Source organism: Heloderma suspectum, chromosome 5 (genome assembly GCF_057233095.1).
Source record: "Heloderma suspectum isolate Gila_16-S chromosome 5, 16-S_ref, whole genome shotgun sequence".
NCBI classification, from domain to species: Eukaryota; Metazoa; Chordata; class Lepidosauria; order Squamata; family Helodermatidae; genus Heloderma; species Heloderma suspectum.
The window spans coordinates 41,700,023-41,727,083 of record NC_139462.1 but is presented as its reverse complement, the minus strand read 5'-3'; the positions used below and the strand labels follow the sequence as shown (position 1 = coordinate 41,727,083).

The following is a 27,061-nucleotide window of genomic DNA, read 5'->3' as shown; positions in this document are numbered from 1 at the left end:
AGTGTCTTGGCATGGCACCTGCCTGTTGTAGTTAATTTAAGAAAAAATGTGACAACCAGTTGTTCTGAGGGCATCTAATTTTGATTTATTCATTATATTTTTGTTGCACCACTTGTGTTTTTGAGTAACTTGTCTGTAACAATGTATTTATAAAAGTGTTTTATTTTTCCCCTTTTTGTTCTTCCTGTAATGTGGAATGTATGTTTCTTGTGAGGTAAGCCCCGCAGGAGCTGAAAAGATTTTTTTTCTTCAGTCTCCTAAGCAACGTTCTGCCTGTCCCAAATCACCATGGGGGTTTTCTGTATGCTGTCTCAGGGTGGAACTAGATGTTATAAGAGTCATGTGACATTACCATGCTTTGATTACTCTGCTGTGCCATTACATTGGCTGCTGCTTCTGGGGGCAAGGAAACTCACTGGGTTTTTCTAGGGTTATCCGAGTGTTCTTTAACCCTCAAATAACCCACAATGGCCAGGTTTGCATGACACGACAAGCTGAGGTGCACCCCCACTGCGGCTTGCATATTCCAAATGGCAGCCAGTGCACGTCTCGGAGCCCCAAAGGTGAATTAACCCATGGTGGCTTACCATGACGTGTGAACCAGGTCACTGTAAGGTGACATCATGTCACTTGTTTTGTAGTACTATACATTATCCGGAAGAGAGGATGAGGAATCATGGGGGTGCTGCTTGTTGCAGCAGCCACGTGGCTCCCATAACATCCAGTTCCAGCTTCAATGCCATTTCTTTGGGTTTGATTACATATCTATTAGTAGAGCCTTATTTAATTTTTTTGATCTTTTAATTATGGAAAAATTGGCACAAATACCTGTCAGATTTTTCATTCTCAATGTGACTGGAAATAGTTGAAACTAATGTGGTGTGAAGCAAGTCTTTCTTAGTAATTTAACTGGGATTATGCTCAATGTGTTTCTGCTTCAGATTTAGAAGGGAAAAAGAGGATGTTTTCGAAATGTCCTTCTTACTTTAAAAAGATGCCTAAATACTGTATCACAGTGTGGATTTCTGGCACCATCATCAAAAGGAGCAAATGAAGAAGTACTGTACACTTAATGCGAATTACCACTATGTGCATTTTGCGATCATGAATTTCCTCCAAGTTTCTTTTTAGTCTCCAACAACTCTGTGAGGTAGGTTAGAATGAGAGATGGTGGCTCAGTTCAGATGTCTGTCTCCCCTGCTTGCTAAACCATAGTTTAGTAGCTGGGAACATGCATCGGGATCACCATTCCACCCTTTCCTCCTCCTCCTGGCTGATCCTTGCATGCTGATCCTGTGTAGTTTAACTACAATTCCCCATTATGGAGTACTGTGGTTCAATATTGGTTTTTACTAGTCAGAATCTTAAATCATGGCTTTTACATGGTTGAGGATGTTGGTTAGCAAACTGATATTAACCCACAACTCCCTGCTTTGGGTGAAACAAGGAACTGTAGTCTAAGCTAACTACTAGGATCAGCACACTGTGAAAGAGAGAAGTGTGGGCCGGGGAGAGGAGTGCCTAGCCCTGACGCTGATTCCTGGCTGCTGAAGTGTGGTTTAGGAATCTGGGAAATGTATACGTAAACTAGGCGAGTGACTTGTTCAACAGCCGACCCAGTAATTTCATAGTTGAGGTGGATTTTGAACTTGTGTTTGGATGTGGGGAATTTAACAGATTAGTCACTGCACCACACTTTGAAACTGTTTTGTCTAAATTGTAGTTCTTACTGCAGAGGGGGTAAATTCCAAATTTGTTTTTATCATAGCATTCCTATTTGTATACAATGAAACAGAACCCAAAGAATGATCAAAACCCAATCCAGCATATGCTTATTACATCTAAGCTGAAATGCCACAGGTTCACCAAGCTTAGTTATTAGTAAAGTGTCATTACTTTCATTTGTGCTTGTATCCATTCATTGTTTTAATGTTTAAAAGTGTGCAATCTAATTGTACTGATTGCTGCTACAGCACAATTCTACAAATGGTGCTGTAACTGTGTCATTGCAAGGATATTACATCATTGTTTCAGGCAGATATTCAGTCTTAGTTATTGAAGATTGGGTTGCCACTTCCTTCTCAAAAGGAAGCATTTATTGTTGAAATGTATGTTGTATTACTATAATGGTATGATAAATGTTATGAATAAGGACTGAATGATTCTGTACATGAAGTGTGGGCGCTTATACAAGTCACCCCCCACTTCATTACCCACCTGAGATAATGAGCAATGCAAGCAACGTATGTATACAGTTTGCACATTCCTCCCCCCTCAAAACAAGGATTACATGAATTGGAAAAGGAATTTTCAAGTTGGTCATGCACACAACTGCAAATATACTGCCCACAGCAGACATTATCCTGTATGTGCAGTGCTCCCCACATCAGAATGGACAAGATTCTCATCTGGTAAGTGTTTGAACAGGTCCTCAGCTTCCCAGTTTTTTTATTCAGAATGGAGCAGAATAGCTGCATGGACAATTCTTACTTATACCAAGATTATTATATTTATGTTTGATAATATCAGGGGTAGGCAACCCAGTGGGCTCCAGATGTTTTGGGCTACAGCTCCATAAGCCCCAGCCAACATGGCTAATGGTCAGGGATTGTGGGAGTTGTAGTCCAAAATATCTGGTGGGTACCAGCTTGCCTATCCGAGTTTAATTAACACGATAAAAATAACCTTACCCTAACCTTTTTTGCACAATTTCTAATGGAATATATTCACCAGGTTTGGACAATATGCCATCTTTCATCATGGGCATCAGACTGCATATGCATCCCCCACTTAAGGGTTGTGCCATGCGAACCCAGCAAGTGTGGGCTATGCAAGGGTTAAATAACTCTCGCATTACCCTAAAACGGACCATGGGTTCAAAATGGCAGCCGCACATGTCCCGCATGTACTACAGCCTCACAATGTGCTGTCATGTCCTGCGAACAGCCCCACTGTGTACTCACACAAACCAAAATAGGATAGATACAGTCACAAATGAAGATTGAAATAAAGGATTCTGTGCATCTCTGAAGAGTCTTCCTAAGTCTGGGTCTCTTTCTGAAAAAGTGCTGGGCACAATCCAGCAACAAATATCCATAACTTCCAGTCTGGTCATATGTGCGAAGTCATATGTACATATGATCATACATAATGGTCATATATCATTAATATATGTTATGTTAGTCTCTCTTTGATTTTAGCTGCCACTATCTTTAACTGGCAAATTGTTGGGTTCAGTTCAACACCTGTTCTATTGATCTGGATGGGACTTAGATATATTGTAATGGAACTTGGATGCACCTAGCTTAATCTGGATTGCGTGGGTTGATTTGTGAGGAAGCTAGCAAATATTGACTGGCAATATCTAGTTTCAGTAGTTTCAAAAAGAAAGAAACCAATTGTTCGTTCTGTTTTCTGTTGTTTACACTCCACCCAAACTCTTTTCAACCACATGACAATGCCAGAAATTATATATGATATTAGTCTACCTATGGAAGCTGATCTCTTTCCTGATAGGATTGATACTGCAACTTGGATATGAGCAATTGGGCTTTATTCAATATTCCATCAAGTACTTTATAAACAACATTGTAATTTTATAAACCACTCAGCAACTAAAAATCAGAACTTTTTTTTAGTCTGTCAAAATAGCTATAAAAATACTTCGGAAGTAAAGTGTTTATCTTCCAGAATAGTACTTACTTGTTCCAGTATCATCTGTGTTTATGCATTCACACAGAAATAATCTTAAATAGCTCTTCCAGCCAATAATATAAGATGCACCTAATGTCGATAAGCAAAGGTTTATAACAAAAACAAAAAGAATTGCAAGCTACAGAACAACAATGTGATTGGAATGTTGATATGTAATGTAAGACTGACACCTCAAATGATGATACATACACAATTTCAGAAGAAATAAATAAAAGCAAATTTTCTTGTTTCATTGCTGCTGTATTGTCATCTGACACTGTTTCTTTCCATTCAATTTGTAGCAGCCAAGAGTTTACTGAAGAAACCTGATGGAGTGAAGGTAGGCTACAGATACTGAGGACACCTAACAATATGTCTCATTCACTTTTTATTACCATGTGACTTTCAAAATGTCATTTACTTTTGTACTGAAATAACTAGTCATCTTTTTCATTAGGTTTAAAAAAAAAAAAAAAACACGCTTGAATAAACTTAGATTATCATGGAGCAGCCATTTTGGAATGACAGCCTCCTTAAGTCCATGACATTCCATTTGTCAAAAGATTACCACAAGATCTGGCAATCCTTGAACTATATTCTGCCAGGAGTAGTCGGTGTGTTTTGGCAGAAATCAATGAATTTAAGACCTCTGCTAACCAGTTCGGTTTGAATAAGAGATTTTGGTAAGAAACAGAAAAAGGTTTTAGTTTTCCTATATAATTTAGAGTTTCTAAACGTATGGCTTCAGAATTCTGTAGGATGACAGATGCTTTGCAAGACTAATGTTCTAGGTAAATATTTTGACACATACCCAAGGAACAACTGAAAAAAATGGATTTCTTTTTCCCAGAATTGTCAAGATTAAATAAAACATTCCAGCTATCATGAGAAAATGTAACTTCTTTTTCTTCTGTTTTGTTATATTTCATTGGAATATGTCTTTGACCTCAGCTTTTATCTATGCTATTTTTTTTTCTTACATTTGCTTGTTGCTTTAAGTATCTAATTTACTATATATTTCTCTTGGACTCATTACATGTATACTCTTTCACGTTTCATGTAAAAGCACTCTAGTAACCTAGTCCAACCAATCTAAATCAATATCGGTCAAAGGAAACATGATTCTCCCATGGACCCAACATATATCCGAAGATTAGCTGGACCTATTTCAATATATTATTTGACATACTGGGAAAATATAGAACTTATGTCCTATCCCGCCCTCCATTACTACTCCTGGTGACTATGTCAGAATTCAGCTTGTATTATTTGGATACTATACAAAAGGACATTGTCCAAAGTACACCTAATTCTTTCCAGTGGAATAAAATGGCTGCTTGTGCTGTTCACTGTTGGGTAATGTCAGTAAAAGAATTCTTAAGATATCTGAAATGTATTCCAAGTTTGGTAGTTAGTTTCATTTAATGCCATTTTCTTTTGCAGGTCTGTAACCATCTCTGTCAAAACTGGTCTGTTTAAACCACGGGTGTACAACCTTTTTGGCCACAAGGGCCGCATGTAATGCTGGTTCGGGGGGCCCATATACATGCATGTGCGCACACAGACATAGACACACAGATGCATGCACATACACATGCAAACACACCCACGCATACCCTGGAATTTTTTATACAGATTGCTAATTCCTCACTGCTAGATGCTAACCATCTGTATCAGGATCTCTAAGGGAGGGAGTGGAAAGTAGAGACAAAGGAGAAATTGGCAGGGGACAGTGGAATTGGTGGTGGTGAGCCAGGGCACCTTTGGGGCCACATGCAGCCCCCAAGCCATAAGTTGTGCACCCTGGTTTAAAAAATAATGCTGATGAGTTGTCAGCACTTTGCTAGCACTACATTTTGCTAGCACTACACTCTCTATTGTGTTCGTAGTCATATAGAGTGGTGCTTATTGGGAAATGTATATCTTATCAGTGTAGAAGTGTTTGTTTTCACCATTCTTCTCATGCAGGATATCCCACTTCCATCCAGAATATTTCTTCCCTTCTTGCATATTAGGCCTTTTTAAAAACAAACAAACAAACAATATACTGTTCTCCATGCATTGATACTTTAAATCCAACCAGTCACATTTTCTTCTTTTCCTTTCTCTCTGACTGGTCAAATCAGAAAAGGAAGTCCAGTTCGAGTGTTCAGATGATGGTGAGGATCTTTATCTGCCAGATTTTTCCTCCTATGAAACGTTCACACTTAGAGATGAAATAGTTGTATTTAGATCTGCTAACATAACATGAGAAGCTGCAAGACTTTTAAAATGCAGGCTTGTGACTTCTGCATCAGTTCAGTGTTACATGACATCCTGAATTAATTGTTTGCAATTCTTCCAAAGCAAGGTCATAGACTGTACGAATATCAGTGCAAAGTAGATGTAACGTTGGACAGTAGCCATTCTGGTACAGTAACATTGTTATTTGCAAACCTTCCATATATTTGCTATCATCTCCTTGTATCTAAAGCAGTTGAGATTTCTAAAAAGGTAACTAAGTGATATGAGTATCGCTTCAAATATTTTTAGAAGATTATATGAATCTGAAACATTTCAATACCTTAACTATTGCTGGAGCCAGTGTCCATTTCTTATGGATGTTGTGCAATATTTGCAACAAATAGTAAAATCTGGTCACTGTTATCACATACAGAAACTTTGTTTGTATGCCTCTGTAAGTACCAGATGTTGTGTTTTTTTAATTCCAGCATTTAACTGAACTCATAGCTGTAATCTACATTTTATCCATAAGGTTTTTATTTCCCCCTTTTAAAAAAAGTAAACACTTTTAAAAGACTGTTTTTTATCTTTCTTCTTCCTAGCTCCCTATTTCTGATGTTGAATAATAAAGTTCTCTTAAGTGAGTAGTTGTTAGGCCTGGAGATCCAGATTCATAGGTGTATAGCTATTGATATGAGAGTCAGCCCAGAACAAAACTAAAGCTGCTACCAAACACTGCGCAATATCATATGTGTTAAGCAGATTGAAAAGTTGTTCATTGATTAGAATAGAGAAAAATTCAAAGCAAGCAAGAAAGAAAAACAAAACCAAGTACAAATGGAATCCCCATGGGTTACATCTGGCAAGGTAATAAGCCTAATGCAGAGCCTAAGTGCCAGTTTGCCCCAAAAGCTATCTTCATCACATAATCCCATCCTTTGAAACCGCTTCAGCAATTCTGGACCCACCAACCAGTCGCCATCTGCTTTTTTTGCTGATGCTAATCTTCGTTTTGGAAAGATGGGTAATGGTCATCTAAAGCTCTGTCTTTCCTAACTTACATAAAAATTGCTTGTGCTGGGTCAACGCAACAGTCCAGCTCAGTATTCTACTCACTCATTGTGGCCAGGTAGATGCCCTCATGCAAGGAAGGGGAAAAGCTCCTACTCCTGTGCTCAGGCACTTCCTTGAAGATAACGAAAAGTCATGTTGGTGAAGGGCAAATGCAAAAGTTAACAATTTGCAAAAGTCTATCAAATTCCTGTTTCTAAAGTGTGTGTACCAAAGCCATACAGTCCGGCTAAATTAAAACCAGTGGGAGTTTTGCCATCACACTGACTACACTGGAAGAGGGATTGTGGCCATTATGCTTGAAAGAAGGGTTTACATTTATTTTTATTTATTTATTTATTACATTTATATCCCGCCTTTTTTCATCCTTAAGGAACCCAAGGCGGCTTACACAACGATCCTCCTCCTCCATTTTATCCTCACAACAACAACCCTGTGAGGTGGGTTGGGCTGAGAGTCTGTGACTGGCCCAAAGTCACCCAGTGGGCTTCCATGGCCGAGTGGGGACTAGAACCCGGATCTCCCGACTCCTAGTCCAACACTCTCACCACTACACCACACTGGCTCTCTTCAACACAAATTTTATGTAACTTGTAGGGATGGGCAGATCACTTACCCCGTTCCGGGGGGGGGGAGGCGATCTGTCCCTCTCCCCGGTGATCCTGGAGGAGCCAGCCTGGACGGATTCCAGAGGGGCACGGAGGTGAGTGCTCCGTTCCGCCACAGAGCCCAGTGGGGCCGGATTCTTGGAATCCAGCCTCATTGGGGTCTGTGGTAGAATTCTTTGACATCCCTAGTAACTTGCCAAGATTGTTTTAATGCTTATGACAGAAATAATATTGCGCAGCTGTTTCCTGTGTGTGTGTGCACTTATTGCTTCGAAAACAGAAAAAGTGTCTTAGCCACCAAAACTTTAGAAGAATTTAACTTCCCAAAACCAAATAAGTTACAACCAGCTGTAGACATTCCAAAATATACGTGATGGGTTTCAAGAAAATCACCAAGTTCTTCTATATTTTGTATGCAGTAGAGCTGCTGTATATATGCAAAGAATATTTGTGTTAAGCTTGGGAATATTACTTTAGCAAGCACTCTGCATACTCAACAATTCTGGGAACAATTCAGTGGCTTCACTCAGATCTGCCTGCCTTCTGCTTCCATTTGTGCTAATGACAGTTCTTTCCCATTACTAATAGCGGCTGGGGGTGCAATTTTTGTCAGGACTGCAGCAAAAGGGTTTAAAAAAACCCTCTCCATGCACCGCAATCCCTGCTCACCCCCTTCTGCTTCAGCTATTTACATTTTAAGCACATGTGTCAATTCTTTACATGCAATTAACATCAGATCTGGCTTGACCCTAACTGACATACACTGCTGGTAATTCCTCCCATTATTACTAGGAACACTACTTCCATGGGTCTCTCCACACACTTTGTGGGTGGACCCTGTGTGATTATGTGAGGGCTATGCTGAAAGCACTGTTAAATTTTGTGTCCTCTTCAAAGGGTATCTGTATCAGTGATGCACAAATGAATATTTTGAACCCATCTTCTATAAGAGGGATGTTCTTCCAGAGATGAAAGTTGCTTGAGTGATACTTAATATTTGATTTCTGCTCAAGATTTTCATATTTTCTCCCTTTGTATGTGGTCATTTTTTTTTTCTTCTATTTTGGGAATGCTACTCTTGTGATGGGCCAAGTTATATTCACATTAAATTTTTTGTTTTGTTTGTTTTTGCTTTGGCTTTAGAGAATGAGTCATTTTCTCCTATGACACAGAGAAAGGCATATATGGTGCATTTTTGGCATGTACTATTCTTAGAATTAAAAATCTAATCTAGAAAATGTTCAGTAAGAAAAATAAGTGTTTAATTGAAGAGGTATGGGGGTTTGTGAATAAGGATGGCACCTATCATACATAGTATATATTTCAAAAATATTTGTGAAGGTATATGCCTTTGAAGGCACCCTTACAAATATGACAAGCACCTGGGTTTTAAAATTTGTCTTTGGTAATATAAATCACATGCAGCACTATTGGCTCTAGATACACAAGTACACAAATGTAACTTACAGCACCATCCTATAGGATGGCCGTGGTATAGATGTAGGGCTCTGAGATTGGAGCCCACTGTCTATGCTAAGCTCTGCCAACAGGAGCCTGGCAGGGCGGAAGGAACAACGGAGGTGTTTTCACCTCCCATTCCTCCTTTAAATGTATTTTTAACCTAAAAGTATTTCTAGTTTCCTTGCCTTCCTGGGAGTAGGGGAATGGAGAAGCTTTAGGATCCTGGCATGTCTTCCTCCTTCTCCGCCCACCAGCATGCCCTCTTTCCACAGAGAATTCCACTGTGGTTGGGGGCGGGGTGAAGATGGGTGATCCATGATCAGATCTCTTCCTCTGCCCACATACCTCTGCCTACGGGCACAGAGAGGGAGATCCTCAGCATCCTATAACACCCCAGACACTGTCTGTGGGCCATAGGATTGCTTTTCCCATTGCAGTCTGTTTAATACTATGGTCTTAGAATCATAAAATTATAGAATAATAGGGTTGGAAGGGGCTTACAGGACCATCAAGTCCAACCCCCTGCTCAGTGCAGGAAGCCTGATTCCCAGGCGGTTCCCATCCAAGTACTAACCAGAGCTGACCCTGCTTAGCTTCTGAGATCAGACAAGATTGGGCACATCCAGCCCTTTGCTCTAGGGCATCAAAGCTTATTTAGAACCCTGCACTCTAGGAATATACAAACCATTTTTGTTATGTTGCAGGATCCCATTTGCTTCATTTACTGTTCTTCTTATTCCTATTAAATGTATTAGGGAAGTTTTCCATTTTAAGTGCACGGAACCTTCATTGTCCTCTTGCTGATAGTGCGGTGTGCAGGACCAAGTATCCTGCCCCACGTTACTTTGTTCCAGACTGTTCTGTGCTAAGCCATGCACAGACCTTAAAACAACACTTCAGGGTAGATCATTAATATTTGCATTTTGCAAATGAGGCTGATGGTATCTTTGTTATTTAATGCTGCCCAGTGAGTTCTGCAGGTGATTCCCAAATGTTTACAGTCTGGGCTAGAGTGTGAATGGAGTGACTCTCTCGGTTGTGTGTTCAAACAATGACACCTATTCTTTAATGTAGTCACCTCTGTTCAGGCCTTCAGCATTTTTAATTGGTGTTGTTTAATAAGAAAAATGCACCTACAGTTCTTCGAAATTTTAAAGAATGTATTCCCACCATTGCTCTTTCTTTTAAAGGATTGTAGTAGATTTTAGGGACCAGTGAGTGGTCTGGAACAGCCCTCCCCAACCTAGTTTCCTCCAGATGTGTTGGGCTACAGCTCCCATTATCCCCATGATGGCTGAGGCTGATGGGAGTTGTAGTCCAACACACCTAGAGGGCACCATGTTGGGGAAGGCTAGTCTGGAAGAACAGATACTGCTTTAGATCAGTAATCTGAATGGGAGACCTCTGGATGCCCCATATAACAACATGATATGCATACATAAATATTTGTAGGAGTTCTTTTTTAAAGATAGTTAAAGTTATGTTGATATTTAGAACTGGTCAGCTAAGAAATATGTATTCCCATTTTTGTTTTTCTTTCACATGTAATGTTTTCTCTTCTCCTTTCTTTGCGTTAGTGGAGCAGTAAATATTCTGTATTGCTGATCAGCTAAACTTTCTATCTTATTTATATGCAGCATTACTTCTTTTTGCGGGTTGCTTCTGTTACAGTTAGAACGGGTAAAAGCATAGTTTTTCACCAGAAGACATGTGACACCATGTTATGCCAGTGTTCAAATTACAATTAAATTTTACTAAGTTCTTGAGAGAAAAAACTTTGAACCAAACTTTTAAATATTCAATTTATTTCCATTACACCTAAACTGCCTGATGCATAAGTGTGGATTGGTTTTTAAAATGCATACAAGAACTGAAATACTTTATTTTTTCTAGTGCACAATTTAATCAGCTTTTCTATGGCATGTATGGCTGTGTAGTTCTTACCTATTTCAATAACCCCCCATGATGTGAATCAGACTGAGAGAGATTAACTTGTCTACAAGGAAACCAATCAGTTTTGTCTCTGAGAAGGGGTCTTCTATTACAATATCCAGCATTCCATATAAATCATCTCAACACACACTTCACAGAATATAAAATTACTTTCTTTGAAAATATATAAATGTTATGTCTATTAGATAACCCAGCTTCTGCCCACAATAGTAGTTTAGGAGTCACCAGTTATTTCTGCATTGACTTTATAATGGGTCATGCAGCTGTAAATAAGAGGTACAAACTATAAAAATTAAAATTCTGCTGAATATATTTTTTGCGGTCTGGTTTAAGTGAATTCCTCTTGTGTCTGGAGAAAGAAAAGTATCTTGCATTGTGTTCAGCCCTAACATGGATAACAAGAGTATTTTTGAAACAGTGGAGTTATTATTATTTTTAACATTTATATCCTGCCTCATACATATGTGAACTTTGGATGACGTTATTATGACAAAATGAAATGCATATGCTTTATATGAAATACTAAATGTATTTCAGTAAAAATGTCCAAGGGTATCTATGGAATTTTACCATTTTACCAGTAACAAGGAAGTACTCGACTACACTAATTACAGCAGCTTGAGATTTCTATGAATATAATATAGGGGTCTCCAGTGTAGCTGGCCCCCAAGGTAAACTCACACCTGGTGCATTTATTTAATAGTATCGCATACAAATGTGGGAGGTGGCAAATAAGTCTTTGGAAATGTAGGCCTATTCTCTCTGAACCTGAATTAATTGCATATTGCTTGGTTTTAGCTACTTTTAAGAAACCTCTTAGAAACACAGATGAAACCATAGTCTATACAGCACTTCCTAGGGCATTTTTGAACTGCATTGGGAGAAGCTGCTATAGTTCTTTATTAAATCTGTTGCCATTGTTCCTTTTGATTTTATAAATTCATTCCTCTGTCAGTCTTTATCTCCATATCTATATCTGTGTATAGGTATTCTATATAGGTATTCTATATAGATCATTGCTGTGAGAGGTCTAAGGCTTGTTTGTTTCTATTTTCTGCATACCTACAGATAAACAACAAAACCAACGTAGTAACCAGCCCCAAAGAAAATATTCCTACCCCAGCGCTGGTATACCTAGCTTTTTTCCCTTAACTTGCTTTTGAGTTCCATTTCCAAGTTGTTTCTCTCTCTCTCCCCCCCCCTCTCTCTCCCCCCCCCTTTCCCTTTCTTTAACTCTTTGTTTCCTTTCTAAAAATTTGAAGCGCTTCCCTCTCTTTCTTGGGAACTGGGGATTGGTTTTTGTTTTGTTTTTAAGAGCCAGTTCATTGTGAAACCATGTGTTGTTTCTAATTAACCAATGTGACATAGAAAATGGATGTACTTGTGCAATAGCACAATAGCACTGGTAGCTGTAGCCTAATTTCTTTGCATGCTATGTCAGAAAGTGAATAGAATGTGCTTTTGTGCTTGCCCTTAGCTCTTCGCCCAACGACTGTTTCAGTATTTATAAATGAGGCTTAAACAAAATTTCTTCCTTTTAAAAAATTACAACGCGAGTCAAGGAGAGCTAATAAGATTATTGCTAGGCAACAACCAAGTAGACCTTATTCAGCATCTCATTCCCTAGTTTCTCAGCAGGACTTTCCAAGATTTCCCTTACTGGGATCAAGAGGCATCTAGCTCTAAAGCTTGTCATTTACCACTGCTATCCTTTAATACGTTGGAGTTATTACTCTATAATAGGCTCTGTAGGGAATGTATAACTAATGAGTCAGGCTATTTATATAATAACCTTGCTCCTGTTACTTATTCCACTTTCTCAGGGCTGTACAGCAAAGCTTCAGAATTAAATCCTGCCACTTAATTACCAGATTATCAGGGGCATCCCATCTTCTATGTTTTGGTAAACCCATTTGAAGAAATGATACTTGTGCCCCCAGATTTGTGCAATTTAATTTACCGTTGATGTATGCTCTAAAAAGTACTAGCTTTATAAATTCTACCACCAAGTATTTCCCCAAATATCTTGCATGAATTGTGAAACCTTTTAAAAATATCCTTAAATGAAAATGTGCTCATGAACCACAAACCCTAGAGATACTTTTGCAGATAGAAGGAAGGGTTTAAATTCTGAAATTATACCTTTTTCCGTTGTTCCTGTTAATCTCTGAAATGGATCTGGAGCTGACAAGACCCCTCAATGCTTCCCGGACTGTTTCATGCATGGAGTTTCATACAACATTCTGTGAAGCTGCTTAGCCTGTTGTGCTCCCTTTTTACCTTTGTAGGCTACATCCTAGTGCTTTAGTCAGTTAATTAACATAGGGAACTATGTTTCCCCCCATAGAAACTATGACTTAAAAGTGGGAGTGGGGTGAAAATGCAGCCAGCCACTTGATTTGAGCCATTGTAAAAGAGTCAGTGTCTCTTTAGATCTCTAGAGCTTTAAAGCCCTGCATGTGTGTTAATAAAGAATAAGGTCTTTGCATGCTGCTACAGTAGATATGGTGGCTGTTCTTGCTAGATTGCCAGCTTCATCCTCTGGCAGAAGCTAACATTGCTTTAGCTCTTGTCAGTGCTTAGCACTTGTCATCTGGCTCTTCTCGTTCTTCCTCTCACTAATGACAAATCTATTTACTGAGAACTGTTTTTTCTCTCTATTTTGTTCTCACTCAGGAGCCCCAAACCACTGTAATCCACAACCCAGATGGAAATAAGGTATTCAGAAAGAATCAGTGCCATTTTGCTCTTTTCAAATTACATCTTCCATTCAGTATTCCAAACCACAGTGTTTATGCAGGCCTTATGCGGCCTTAGCTAGGAAATTAGCTACCTAGTACTGACTTGTCTAGTGAAGCCTGTAGGGGACTATTTAATTTGAACTGGATCCCACGGAGCACTTTTCCTCAACTGCAGTAGAGGTCAGTTGAAGTTGAGGGCACATAAGTTCTGGTAGGAGCCATTCTGTGTTCTCGGTGTACATCTCTGGCTTCTGACTGGAACTATTATGTTCTTGAGGAAGAAAGGAAAGTTTTCCCTTAGATGCCAAGTGGTCTTAAGGCATTGCATATGCAACATTTACTGAACTTGAAGGAAGACACATTTGAAGATCTGCCCCATCTACTGTTTCTCCTCATGCTCATTAATCATTGAACAACAAGGGTGGGGAAGCTTGTTTTTATTTATTTTTGCCTGGGTGTATACTGCTGATTTTAAGTTGTTTAGGTATAGGTGAGCTACTGCTAAATTATATGTGTGTTACATACTAGCAGATGCACACACTCGCACAAACTGTTTGCAAAGACTTGTACATGCCATCTTCCATACACCGATGTGTACACATGCTAATGTACTCCTCACCACCACCCACACACCTTTTTCATAAGTGTTTTTCCAGTGCATAAGCGAGCAGCTCCAAGGATAAGGCTGCTATTAACAAGGAAAAGTCATGGGTACACTTTACATCCCATTCTGTCTTCACCTTCCCGGGAAGCCAATGGAGCTAGGTGTCCATAGCAAGCTGGGGCCAGGCCAAAAGGACCATGGTCCAGAAGACTATAAGGGACTCAGTGGAAGGGAAAGGGGAACCTTGGACCTGGAGCTCTCCACCCTTGTTCTGTGAAGTGACTTCTGCATTGAACTTCATGCTTCTGTTAGAACATCATCCAGCTGCTCACCTGGTGTGGCAAAAATGTTATCTGAATTTCTCTCTCTCACACACACACACACATATATTTTACATGGGGGGGAGGTTCATTCATTTCTTTAGTCTGTTGCTTATAATGGCCGTGTGTATTGAATTGTATTGCATCTCAAATGGTTTTGCGCGCATGGACTTGGAAATGGGCCAAGCAACTGTTGAGTCACAGCCTGTGTGTGGTTGCTAAAATCTTGGGATTAGCAGCTTTCATTTGAAAAATAAAAAGAAGCAATTTTCTAGTCTGCTGTCACTGCTACAGAATTAAATTTGAAGATGTGGTTACCAATACAATTTCTGACATAGCTTGAACAAGTTGCCTATCCCTGGACTAGGAAATACCATAATTAGTGCCTCATAATCCACTGATGAAAGAAAATGTCACCGTATGCTTGGATATTGATCTTCTTTTCTGATTTATCTGATATAATTACTTGTAACTGCCCTGTGTTGTGTTTGTGGACAGTACTTGAGTGGTAGTGTTAATACTACAGGCCTTTCTCAAGCATGTTTCCCAGCTTATTGTATTTAGATCTCCTGTTCATTGTCATATTTATTTTACAGTCTCTAGTGTATATACATAAGCTGGATTGTGATGTTTACTTCGCTACCACCTCTTCATGGACCATATTTTGCCTTTCATATTAAGTTTAATATGCAGTTTACAGCCTACATTTTCACTAATGTTAAATTTTCACTTGACTGCAAAAACCAAATGAGTCAAAACATCATAGCTCTTTGGCATGACTATATCTACTTGGCTTTTCTGTATAACTATAGAAAATTGATATAAATGTGTTCCCCTTCCCCTAAAACAAACACTAAAATGCACCTCAGAATGGACAAGAAAATCACTTATAGGGGAAATTGCTGTTAAGGCGCATCACTTACTCTTCTCCCCCCTCCCCACCACCAAAAAACTTCTTAGCATGATGGGTGAAATGGATGCTTCCATGGAGTTGGCTTGTGAGGTGATGCATGGAATTTCTTCTGCTTGTATGTATGTAGATTTCTTCTACTTGTATGTGTGTGGATTTCATAAACATTTTGAAGAAGTGTGCTACGTAACCTATGAAGCATGATACATTTGTGTATGCCTCTTGACTCTTGAGCATTCTAACACCAGAAAGAGCATGAAGGTCTATTGTGAATGGTTGGGGAGATATTTGGAATGGTGTGGCGCTCATTGATATATTCACTGTTGTGCATACGTCTTGTGTTTTAATTGTTGACAATACATCAAGCTTTTGGAAACTTCCATTTGAATCTGCCTTGTCCGTGATTGGGGAGGGGGGGAATAAAAGAACACTGTCAAGGTATGTTAGAGGTATTCATGTATCCCTGTTCTTATACTGAGACATGGAATATCTGAAACTGCTGAGTCAGCCTTTCAAATAACCCCTCTGAAATGACTGGACCATAACACAGTTTAGTAGCCTGCCCACACATACTTGTTTTAATAATGTGTGGTCTGAGGGGGAAAGAATCAACTCTCTTTCTGACCTGGAGATGAATCATAGTTGCCCAAGGTGGCTAGACAAGTGGCTCCTCGCAAGCCCACACAGTTGATCCATTATCAGAATTGCCCTTATTTCATAAATAATTGTCTTATATTTATTGGGCATTTTTTTTCTTTTTTCCTAATGTGCAAAGAACTTTTCCAAGCTTGTCTTTAAAAAAAAAAACAACGTTAAAATAAAAAACAGAAAAGTCTTACCATCACTGACAGTGTCCTTTTAAGCACAGAGTTTACACCATAGACTAATTCATTTTTGGTATTTGTAATTCATAAAACTCTGGCAGCCATCAGAGATGCTTGCCTTTTTGACACTGTGGTGAGTTTTTAAAAACAGCTGCCTGATGAACAAGTAATTTATAAACTGGAAGAGAACAATATGCCTGCAAAAAACACAAGCAGCAAACAAAAACACTAGCAAATCTCTGTCTAAGCACATGTTTTGTTTTAAGCCTCCCCAATAACTTTCTTTCTGAACAAAAAAAAATGTTTTAACAAAACCTGTGGCCAGGATTCAAAGAGCAACTTTTATTTCATTTTAATTATTATGTTTATTTCCCATTTTTCTTCAATGTTGCTCAAGGCAATGTACGTAGGGTTACTACGTAATCTCCCATTCAGTCATTGACCAGACCAGACCAGACTTGCTTATCAGCAAAGTGGCTATATCACATACCTTCAGACCATGGGCCTGCCCCATAACTTCAGTTATGCTCTTGGGAATGCCCAGTAACATCTTTAATTTTATTTATTTAGATATACATGCATGCAAGGCTATATGCAGCAGGCTACCATGCCATATCAGCAATGCCTTTGAAACTCCCCTAAGTTTCAAAAGTGGCCTGCCATGTGGCATGGCCAGGGGAGGGGAGGAGCTAATGCTGTTTGAGAAATACACACACGAAGCCCCTTTGGCACATGGACCTTCCTTTTGCACAGTTCTTTGGATCCTGGCAATATCAATATGAAACCACAGATTGGATTTTATCTGTATGAAGTCAATGGGAGCTTTTCCATTTCTGTAATTTAATTAGTAGACTCTGGATCATGCTGCAAATGAATTCAGTGAATTCATATTTCTACAGTGAATGATTTTTCTGCAGTTCATATTTGCCAGGGGTAAAATGGCTAGTTCTGACAGTCAGCTAAACTAATTCACCATCATCTGTCTAAAAAGCATCAGAGGTTATAAGAAAACCAAATCAGCCTATTTTCACAGTTATATTTCCCTTATAGTCCTGTGGAGTTCAAAACAGGACAACAGGAAATATGTCTCTTTAAATGTTCCTTTCCAAACTGGATTGGAGCACCTGACATTTTGTTTCAGGTAGAAGCAGTCACTCTCTGTGATTATTTGTTTGAGTCTTGCAGTCACATGGTCTGCTTCTGGGCTTTGCATGATGCGTTTGGCAACAATTGTAAAATATAAAGTAGAAGTAAAGACTAGTGAATCAGTTAATGAATTTCTGTTGTACTTCTCAACAGGAATCAACAGAGAGCTCCAACACAACTATTGAAGATGAAGATGTAAAAGGTATGATGTTACATTTGCAAATATCTGTTTACATCTGGTATAATTTAGCATTTACCCACATTTAGTTGTATTTGCTTAATGCATGAAGTATATAATTTCTTTATAATCTCAGGAAAGTGATTGTACAATTTTAGTAACTGTCAGCACACTCCTTCCACGCCATCTACAATGATGAAGGTATGGAAGGTGGTGCATGAAATCGTCCATCTACTAAATGACACAAGAGTCTCCAGCCTGAAAATTGTAGAGATACATCAGTCCATGCCAGAGCAGTACTGACATCTCCCTGCAGCCAGTTCTTTCACAGGGTTCTCTCACAGAGTTACCATCACCCAGTGTCCCTCAGTTCAGCCATTCTGTGTGGATGTACAGATGTATTACCTGCAGAACTGTAGGCAACACTACATTAAGGCAGAATCCTCATAGGATTGTCAGGCTGCTTTTTAGTATCTTCAGCAATACATTTTGTTCTAGGATTACAGCTTCGTAGGCTTATTTACTGTGACAACTTTATAGATTCATATGCCTATTTACCACAGAGCTCATGTGGAAATTAAAATGAGAAGACTTTGGCCTGGTTCAGATTGTGGTTTTCCTCTACAGTGCATAATATGTATGCTTGTGATATTACAACTCCATTCCCTGCCATCCAGTGCACCCATCCTACCATCCTACTGTTAAGGCTGCAGGGCATCCACACATCGATGTAACATTTGAAAAGGGAGGTATACTAGGGCAGGGGAAGTTGTGGCTCTCCAGATGTTGGACTCCAAACTCTCTTTAGCCCCAGCCAGGATTACCATGGTCAGGGATGATGGGAGTTGTAGTCCAACAACTTCCGTAGGACTACATACGAACGTGAATGTCAATGCCAATGGTACTGAACAGTGTGCTCAGTATCCCAAATAAAATCTGTTAATCGTTCATGTGATCTGGGCCCATGCATGGGGGTAGAGTGTTGTTTGATCTGGGCCTCTACTAAATGAAGAGTAAAACTGAAGAAAAAGAAAATGTTCATTAATTATAATATTATATTTATGTTTATAGAAGGATTTTTTTACTTTCCTGTTTCAAATATTGTCTTTTCAGTATGGCTTTTTTTTTCTAAACAGCTTTTTTTAGAAACAAAATCTGTTCAGATACCAGTGTTTTTGTGTTCTGGACAAATTAGTGTATTTCTTTTAATTTTGCCCCCTTCATCCTTTTACCTTAACATACTCTCTTCTTTTCTAAGGCAGGGGTGGAGAACCTGTGCCCCTCCAGATGTTGGACTCCAACTCCCATCAGCCCCAGCCAGTATAGCCAGTGGCCAAGAATGATGGGAGTTGTAATCTGGAGGGCCACAGTTTCCCCACTCCTGTTTTAAGGACATCATCTATCCAAAGTTAAGTCCATGTAAGGTTGTTAAATACAGGTGCTTAAATCTTTCTAATTGAAAACACTGCTTTTTAAATATATCTACAGTCAGTATATATTTAGATAAAATATATCTAAATATACCAACAGTTGAAGCTCTCTGGGCGGTTCACAAAAAAAAAAAATATTGTTTTTCAGTCAAGAAGTTATACATAGGATTCCCTGCTGGTCTTCTACCCAGGCACTAACCATACCCAGAGCTGCTTAGCTGCAACAAAGTCACTATATAATCTGCCTTCAGACCATGCCCTGGTTGTGTCTATTAAATGTCAGTAGGCATTAGAAGTACTTAATTTGGCTGGTTCATGCCCTATGTTTTAATTTGCTCCTCTTTCAGTAAACTAGTAGCTTAAGATGCAGAACAAGATTTTACCGCATCAGGTTGAAAGTGCAGATTCTTCCCCCATTGGGTTTTCTTCATAAATGGGAAAGAAGTTGTCTTTGTGTGCATGTGAGTGTATGTCTAGGGGAGCAGCAAATGATCAGACAAATGGCAGGAAGGAAAAAGGTTAAAAGCTGCCCTTCTCAATATTGATAACAGCCTCCAAGGTTGTTTTGCATTTTTTTTTTTTTAACTTAAATCTTTGGGGGGAAATTTCATGGGTAATTTGAGCCTTCATACAAGATTTTTCATGGAGTGCTGGCTGGTTGACAGTCAATAAACAGATAAAGTTTTGGATATTAGGCCTTTGAGTATCTTTATTATAATGCTTGTTGGAAAGTATGCAAAATAAAATTATAAAATATTGAGAACTTTAATACCTTCATGGGTTATAATGTAAAACGAGTTTCATTCGATACGATACCGCAGTTAAGTTTTGATTTGTGAAGGGCTAGGTTTCAGATTAATGGTGGTTGTATCTTTGTTTGATAAAGCTTTTTATGTTGTTATAGCAAGAGTCTGGTAATGGTGAGTCCCACTGCATCACATTATGTGCATTTCAGGAATTTATTAGGGAAGAAAATATAAGATATTGTTTTGTGGGTACTTCAGATTTAAAAATGAAATTCAAATAAACAGAAAAGAACTATGACAAATTTTCCTTCATCCTTACCTTAAGCAAGCTAGTATGGTATTTTCCAAGGCAGAGCAAATACATTTTTGATATCATTTGTGGTGCATACTGTAGAATCTTCCTGTACAACAGCTATATTATTTTTGTTCTAACTATGATTGTGTCTTATATCCTTAACCTGAACACACTGAGCACAGCACAGAACTCCACAGGGCTGTGGCAGTTGATAGTCCATGCTTATTTTCATTTCATTTTTCATTTATTACATTTCTATGCCACCCAATAGCTGAAGCTTTCATCTTTTGAGTGATCCTCTTTTCCCTTAAAGACACGCTATTGGTGTTGCTATGCTCAGTTGGTCATTTTTTGCTTGTGATTAAATTATCATTTTTGTTTTCTTTGTGTTTTGGCCTCCTTTCTTTCCTGTTTCCTCACATCTCCATGCCCTATTTACAGCTCTCAGAAAGGAGGGTGACACAGCGGTGTCATGTTCTACTCACCATTCCTCTTCTCCCATTGCTTCTTCATCTTATCGGCCACCATCTTTGTTGTGTCCCAGCGGCCGCTCCTGCTGCCAGCGTCTCCTGAGGATTCTGATCATACTCTACCTCCTCATCTTTGTTCATATGTTGTGTTTCTTTCTATCAATTCGGCGGCAAGGTCCAAGAAAATTACAAATTCGCAGAATCTCTCCCATGAAACTTGGCCCAACCAGTCCACTCCTTCCTCTCTTTTATGTAAGTTAAGAGATGTAGACAGTTTACTTGATTCACCCCATCCCACTCCCAACTGCAGTAATAGAGTAGCCACTGGAAATACAATATTTAAACTTGGCCTGAAAATTACAGTTTACTGCAGTTTGATGGCTTGATACGTCTCTGCTAACATGAATATATTTTCTTCTTTTCATCACAGTAGACTGATTTGTGATGGATATATGGAAGGCGGTTTGCCCATACAGTTGGTTCAACTTGAATTTCTTCATGTTATTTGAAAAAGAGAAAGAAAATTTCTTGTGAGGCAAAGTTGTGTAGATCAATAGGCAATTTAGGAATGTTTGTGTTGATGCCACTGAATTAGTGATCTTTTTCTATTCAGTAAACTCTGTCCTTAAAGTTTTACCAAGAAAGGGATACTCCTCCATGAAGTTCCCCTGGGCAAGCACCATTGAAATGAATGGGAGTACTACCATGCTTTTATCATACTTCCATTCATTTCAATGGGGCTTGAACAGAAGACTATCGTGGAATATTGTGTCATAGATCAGAGATTATAGCCCAGTGTATCCTGTGCACTGCCGAAGCATTCATGCCTTTTGTGCAGGTGGTGCTTGGTATTTTATGTGCTACATGGGTCTTATGTGAGGACATCTATGCAGAGCAGTGTGACCTTTTGCTTGATGCAACTAATGTTGGTGTAGTTGAAGAAAGATGAGTGGAGAAGATTCTAGAGCATGTCTGAACCTTGAACTGCTTGAGAATTTTGTATTTGTTTCTGAAATTCATAACCTCTTCTTTTACAACAAAATCCAAGTTGGTTTAGTTACTATAGGCCCATGTTACTGAGTCATACTGCTGACCAGCTGAATAGACTTAGTGCAGTGACAAGGATAGTCAGAAGCGTAAGGTCAGATCTACACTACAAACTTACTAGTTTTAATGTCGTCGTCGTCCCCTCCAACTATTCTGGGAATTTTAGATTGGTGAGTGTGTTCAAAATTCTCTCTAAGAGATTTCCGTTGTTGTTTCAGAATGATGGTTTTCTGACAGGAAGGGTTAATGACTAAAGTAGTGTAAGTGTAGAATTGCCCAGAGAGAAAGCTATGGTAGCATCCTTCTTCTGCACAACATTGTTTAAAATACTTAAAAACTGTATGCACTTTTCTTCTGTGGTCTTTAACAAATCTGTTGTTTTAAAGGGTATTAATTCCTGGAAAGTCATTTATTTCTTGATCAATAATACATGCATTCCCTGATGGAATAGCTGCGTAGGAGTTTGATACCTCTGAGGCAGGGTTATTTATTTATTTATTTATTTATTACATTTCTACTTTGCCCAATAACCAGCATTCTCTGGGTGGATTTCAAACAGTTAAAAGACTAAAATGCCATAGAAAAAGTTAACATTATAAAATACAATGCAAATGTTTTAAAGAATAAATTACAATACAATGGCATTGTTTTTAAAAGCTTGGACCAATGGTGCAGAACCTGCAGTCCACACAGGCCCACAGGGTACCCCAATCCACAGCCTCTTGGGGTCCCTCATGCCTTCCTTGGAGGGCATCCCCTCACTGCTATCTCCAGTCGGAGTCAACCGTGAGGATTCCTCTGCTGGCATGCGCACGTAGTGGAACCCGCAGTGTTATTCCAATCTCAATTCAGAGATAGTGGGGGTGGGGGAATGAGTGGAGGAGACATTGGGGCTCGCCCACACCAGGAAAAGCATCCACTCTCTCTACATGCAGGCAAGTCCCAAACGCCTCTCATCTTTGCTAACTCCAATCTGAGATCAGAGGTAGCAGCAGGGATGAGGAGAGGTGGCACTGGGACTTGCCCATGCCAGGGAAAACAGCCTCTCTCCCTGCTTGCAAGCAAGTCCCCTTCTCCTTCATCTGCCCTGTCTCCTTCCCAAAATGGGGGGAAAACGTGGGGCGCATGAAGTGGCTGAGTACCCTTTGTTCCTCTGCTGGAGAAATAAAGGGGATGCAGACAGTTCTCTGAATCCCTGGCTTGGTCATGGAGAAAATATCAAACAATTAAAGAATGTAATACTTAATTTACCTGCAAATGCAGCAGAAAAAGGTGTTTGCTCAGCTTCTTCAGAAGCACAAATTGCTTATAGGAAATTTATGCAAGATGAAATTGTATGAATACATTATAAAGGGGATAGATTCTGGTATACATTCTTTCAAGGCCTTATTGATTTTGTATATTCCTGTTTGGCATCAGAGTCATTTGATGTCTGCAAAGAATGATGATTCTTACATGTGTAAGAAAAATATGAATTTCTGATATGTGACATCAGGATGAAACCCCACAAAGCAGGATGCTAATGGCATATGGCTATCCTATAGATAACATCATTTTTAAGCAGGAGAATTTATGAAATCACATGATCTCCCACTTTGCATATTATTGGTACAGTCCACAGGAAAGTTCTCCTGCACAAACCTCATCAAAATACGTAAGAGTCATGGGAAAGAATGTAGCGCACAGCTTCCATCCATTTTGATGGGGTTTGCATGGGAGAACTTAATTATTGTGATAGGCCTGGGTGAAAGCCATTGCTGATCCGAAATATGAGTTGGTATACGCGGTGTTATGTATAGACACTACACGCATACATTTATGGATATATTGCATTTAAGTAGGGACACTTACGTGGTTTATTAATCTCCCGCTTTGCACAGGCTACCAGAAAGTTCTCCTGTGCACCCACCAAGATGAATGGGAATGGCACCAGAGCACTGTGATGTTGTTCTTCCACAACTCTCATTCATTTCAGTGGGCTTGCTCAGGCCAGCTTCCTAGTGGATTGTGCACTATATCAGAAAGGCATGCTTCCAAAGCTCTGCTTTTACTGCACCTTCAATTCTTCCCTGATATTCCAATTATTTTTTCCAGTTACAGATCTTAGCAATTGATGATTTAAGAACAACCTATTATTAGACTGCAATCAGTTTTCCTATCCCACTGGCAGTACAATTGCCCAAATATCTATGATATTTTTTGTGTATAGTGTATAAACAATAATCCACATCTGAATTCCAAAAGGGTTGGGATCTGAATCCGAAAAAACTTGCCTTTCCATGTAATTCCAAAACACCTTGTGTTTTATCCTCTTGACTATCCACATAGTTTAAAATAAAGTAGCATTTTCTCCTGTGTTGTTGTTTATTCGGTCATTCGCTTCTGACTCTTCATGACTTCATGGACCAGCCCACGCCAGAGCTTCCTGTCGGCCGTCGCCACCCCCAGCTCCCCCAGGGTCAAGTCCGTCACCTCCAGAATATCATCCATCCATCTTGCCCTTGGTCGGCCCCTCTTCCTTTTGCCTTCCACTTTCCCTAGCATCAGCATCTTCTCCAGGGTACCTGTCTTCTCATGATGTGGCCAAAGGACTTCAGTTTTGCCTTTCATATCATTCCCTCAAGTGAGCAGTCTGCCTTTATTTCCTGGAGTATGGACTGGTTTGATCTTCTTGCAGTCCAAGGCACTCTCGGAATTTTCCTCCAGGACCACAGTTCAAAAGCGTCTATCTTCCTTCGCTCAGCCTTCCTTATGGTCCAGCTCTCGCAGCCATAGGTTACTATGGGGAATGTTGTTGTTGTTCAGTCGTTCAGTCGTGTCCGACTCTTCGTGACCCCATGGACCATAGCACGCCAGGCCTTCCTGTCCTGCGCTCTCTCCCGGAGCGTGCTCAAGTTCATATTCATTGCATCCGTGATGCTATCTAGCCATCTCATCCTCTGCCGTCCCCTTCTCCTTTTGCCTTCAGTCTTTCCCAGCATCAGGGTCTTTTCCAGGGAGTTTTCTCTTCGCATTAGGTGGCCAAAATATTCGAGCTTCAGCTTCATTATCTGTCCTTCCAATGAGCACTCAGGGTTGATTTCCTTTAGGATGGACTGATTTGACCTCCTTGCAGTCCAGGGGACTCGTAAGAGTCTTCTCCAGCACCACAGTTCGAAAGCATCAATTCTTCGGCGCTCAGCCTTCCTTATAGTCCAGCTCTCACAGCCATACATTACTCCTGGGAAAACCATAGCTTTGATTAGACGGACCTTTGTCAGCAAGGTGATGTCTCTGCTTCTTACTATGCTGTCTAGGTTGGCCATAGCTTTCCTCCCAAGGAGCAAGCGTCTTTTAATTTCATGGCTACAGTCACCGTCTGCGGTGATCTTGGAGCCCAAGAAAGTAAAATCTGTCACTGCTTCCATTTCTTCCCCTTCTATATGCCAGGAAGTGATAGGGCCAGATGCCATGATCTTCGTTTTTTTAATGTTGAGTTTCAAACCAGCTTTTGCACTCTCCTCTTTCACCCTCAACAAGAGGCTCTTGAGATCCTCTTCGCTTTCTGCCATTAGGGTGGTATCGTCTGCATATCGGAGGTTGTTGATAATTCTCCCGGCAATCTTAATTCCGACCTCTGATTCATCCAACCCGGCATATTCATCCAACTATGGGGAATACCATTGCTTTAACTATGCAGACCTTTGTTGTCAGTGTGATGTCTCTGCTCTTAACTATTTGATCAAGATTTGTCATTGCTGTCCTCCCAAGAAGTAAACGTCTTCTGATTTCCTGGCTGCAGTCAGCGTCTGCAGTAACTTTTGCGCCAGTTATCAATCAAGCTGGTTGCCATAATCTTGGTTTTTTTGAGGTTGAACTGCAACCCAGCTTTTGCATTTTCTTCTTTCATCTTCGTCATGGGGTTCCTCAGCTCCTCCTCACTTTCAACCATCAAAGTGGCATCATCTGCATATCGGAGATTGTTAATGTTTCTTCCAGCGATTTTAACTCCAGCCTTGGCTTCATCAAGGCCAGCACGTCGCATGATGTGTTCTGCGTACAGGTTGAATAGGTAGGGTGAGAGTATACAACCCTGCCATACTCCTTTCCCAATCTTAAACCAGTCCGTTGTTCCGTGGTCTGTTCTTACCGTTGCTACTTGTTCGTTACACAGATTCCTCAGGAGGCAGACAAGATGACTTGGTATCCCCATACCACCAAGAACTTGCCACAATTTGTTATGATCCACACAGTCAAAGGCTTTAGAATAGTCAATAAAACAGAAATAGATGTTTTTCTGAAACTCCCTGGCTTTCTCCATTATCCAGCGGATATTGGCAATTTGGTCTCTAGTTCCTCTACCTTTTCTAAACCAGGCTTGTACTTCTGGCAATTCTCGTTCCATGAATTGCTGGAGTCTACCTTGCAAGATCTTGAGTATTACCTTACTGGCATGTGAAATAAGTGCCACTGTTCAATAGTTTGAACATTCTTTGGTGCTTCCCTTTTTTGGTATGGGGATATAAGTTGATTTTTTCCATTCTGTTGGCCATTCTTGTGTTTTCCAAATTTGCTGGCATATGGCATGCATCACCTTGACAGCATCATCTTGCAAGATTTTAAACAGTTGAGCTGGGATACCGTTGTCTCCTGCTGCCTTGTTATTAGCAATGCTTCTTAAGGCCCATTCAACCTCACTCTTCAGGATGTCTGGCTCTAGCTCACTGACCACCCTGTCAAATCTATCCGCGATATTATTATCCTTCCTATACAGATTTTCCGTATATTCTTGCCACCTTTTCTTGATCTCTTCTGCTTCTGTTAGGTCCTTGCCATCTTTGTTTTTGATCATACCCATTTTTGCCTGGAATTTACCTCCGATGTTTCTAATTTTCTGGAAGAGGTCTCTTGTCCTTCCTATTCTATTACCTTCTTCCGCTTCCGCGCATTGCTTGTTTAAAAACAATTCCTTATCTCTTCTGGCTAACCTCTGGAATTTTGCATTTAATTGGGCATATCTCCCCCTATCACTGTTGCCTTTGGCTTTCCTTCTTTCTTGGGCTGCTTCCAGTGTCTCAGCAGACAGCCATCTTGCCTTCTTGGTTTTCTTTTTCTTTGGGACGTTTTTTGTTGCCGCCTTCTGAACAATGTTGCGAACCTCTGTCCATAGTTCTTCCGGGACCCTATCTCCTAAATCCAGTCCCTTAAATCTATTCTTCACCTCCACTGCATATTCATTAGGAGTATTAGTGAGCTCATATCTAACTGATCTGTGGGTCTTCCCTATTCTCTTTAGTCTGATTCTAAATTGTGCAATAAGTAGTTTGTGATTTGAACTACAATCAGCTCCAGGACTTGTTTT

At 39.8% G+C, this 27,061-nt stretch overlaps 1 protein-coding gene across 9 annotated transcripts in view; it reads left to right on the top strand.

Annotated features, from left to right (window-relative positions):
- Positions 1–27,061, top strand: part of CAMK2D (calcium/calmodulin dependent protein kinase II delta) — a 201,286-nt gene that overhangs the window by 147,861 nt on the left and 26,364 nt on the right. For 5 of the 9 annotated variants that reach the window (XM_084855888.1, XM_084855890.1, XM_084855891.1 and 2 more), the window contains 2 exons: positions 3,996–4,033; positions 17,708–17,756. In XM_084855888.1, coding sequence (XP_084712014.1) covers positions 3,996–4,033; positions 17,708–17,756 — 87 coding nt within the window. Of the gene's footprint in view, positions 1–3,995; positions 4,034–12,077; positions 12,138–13,685; positions 13,728–17,707; positions 17,757–27,061 lie in introns of all 9 variants that reach the window. The other 4 variants (XM_084855885.1, XM_084855889.1, XM_084855892.1 and 1 more) reach the window with 1 other exon arrangement.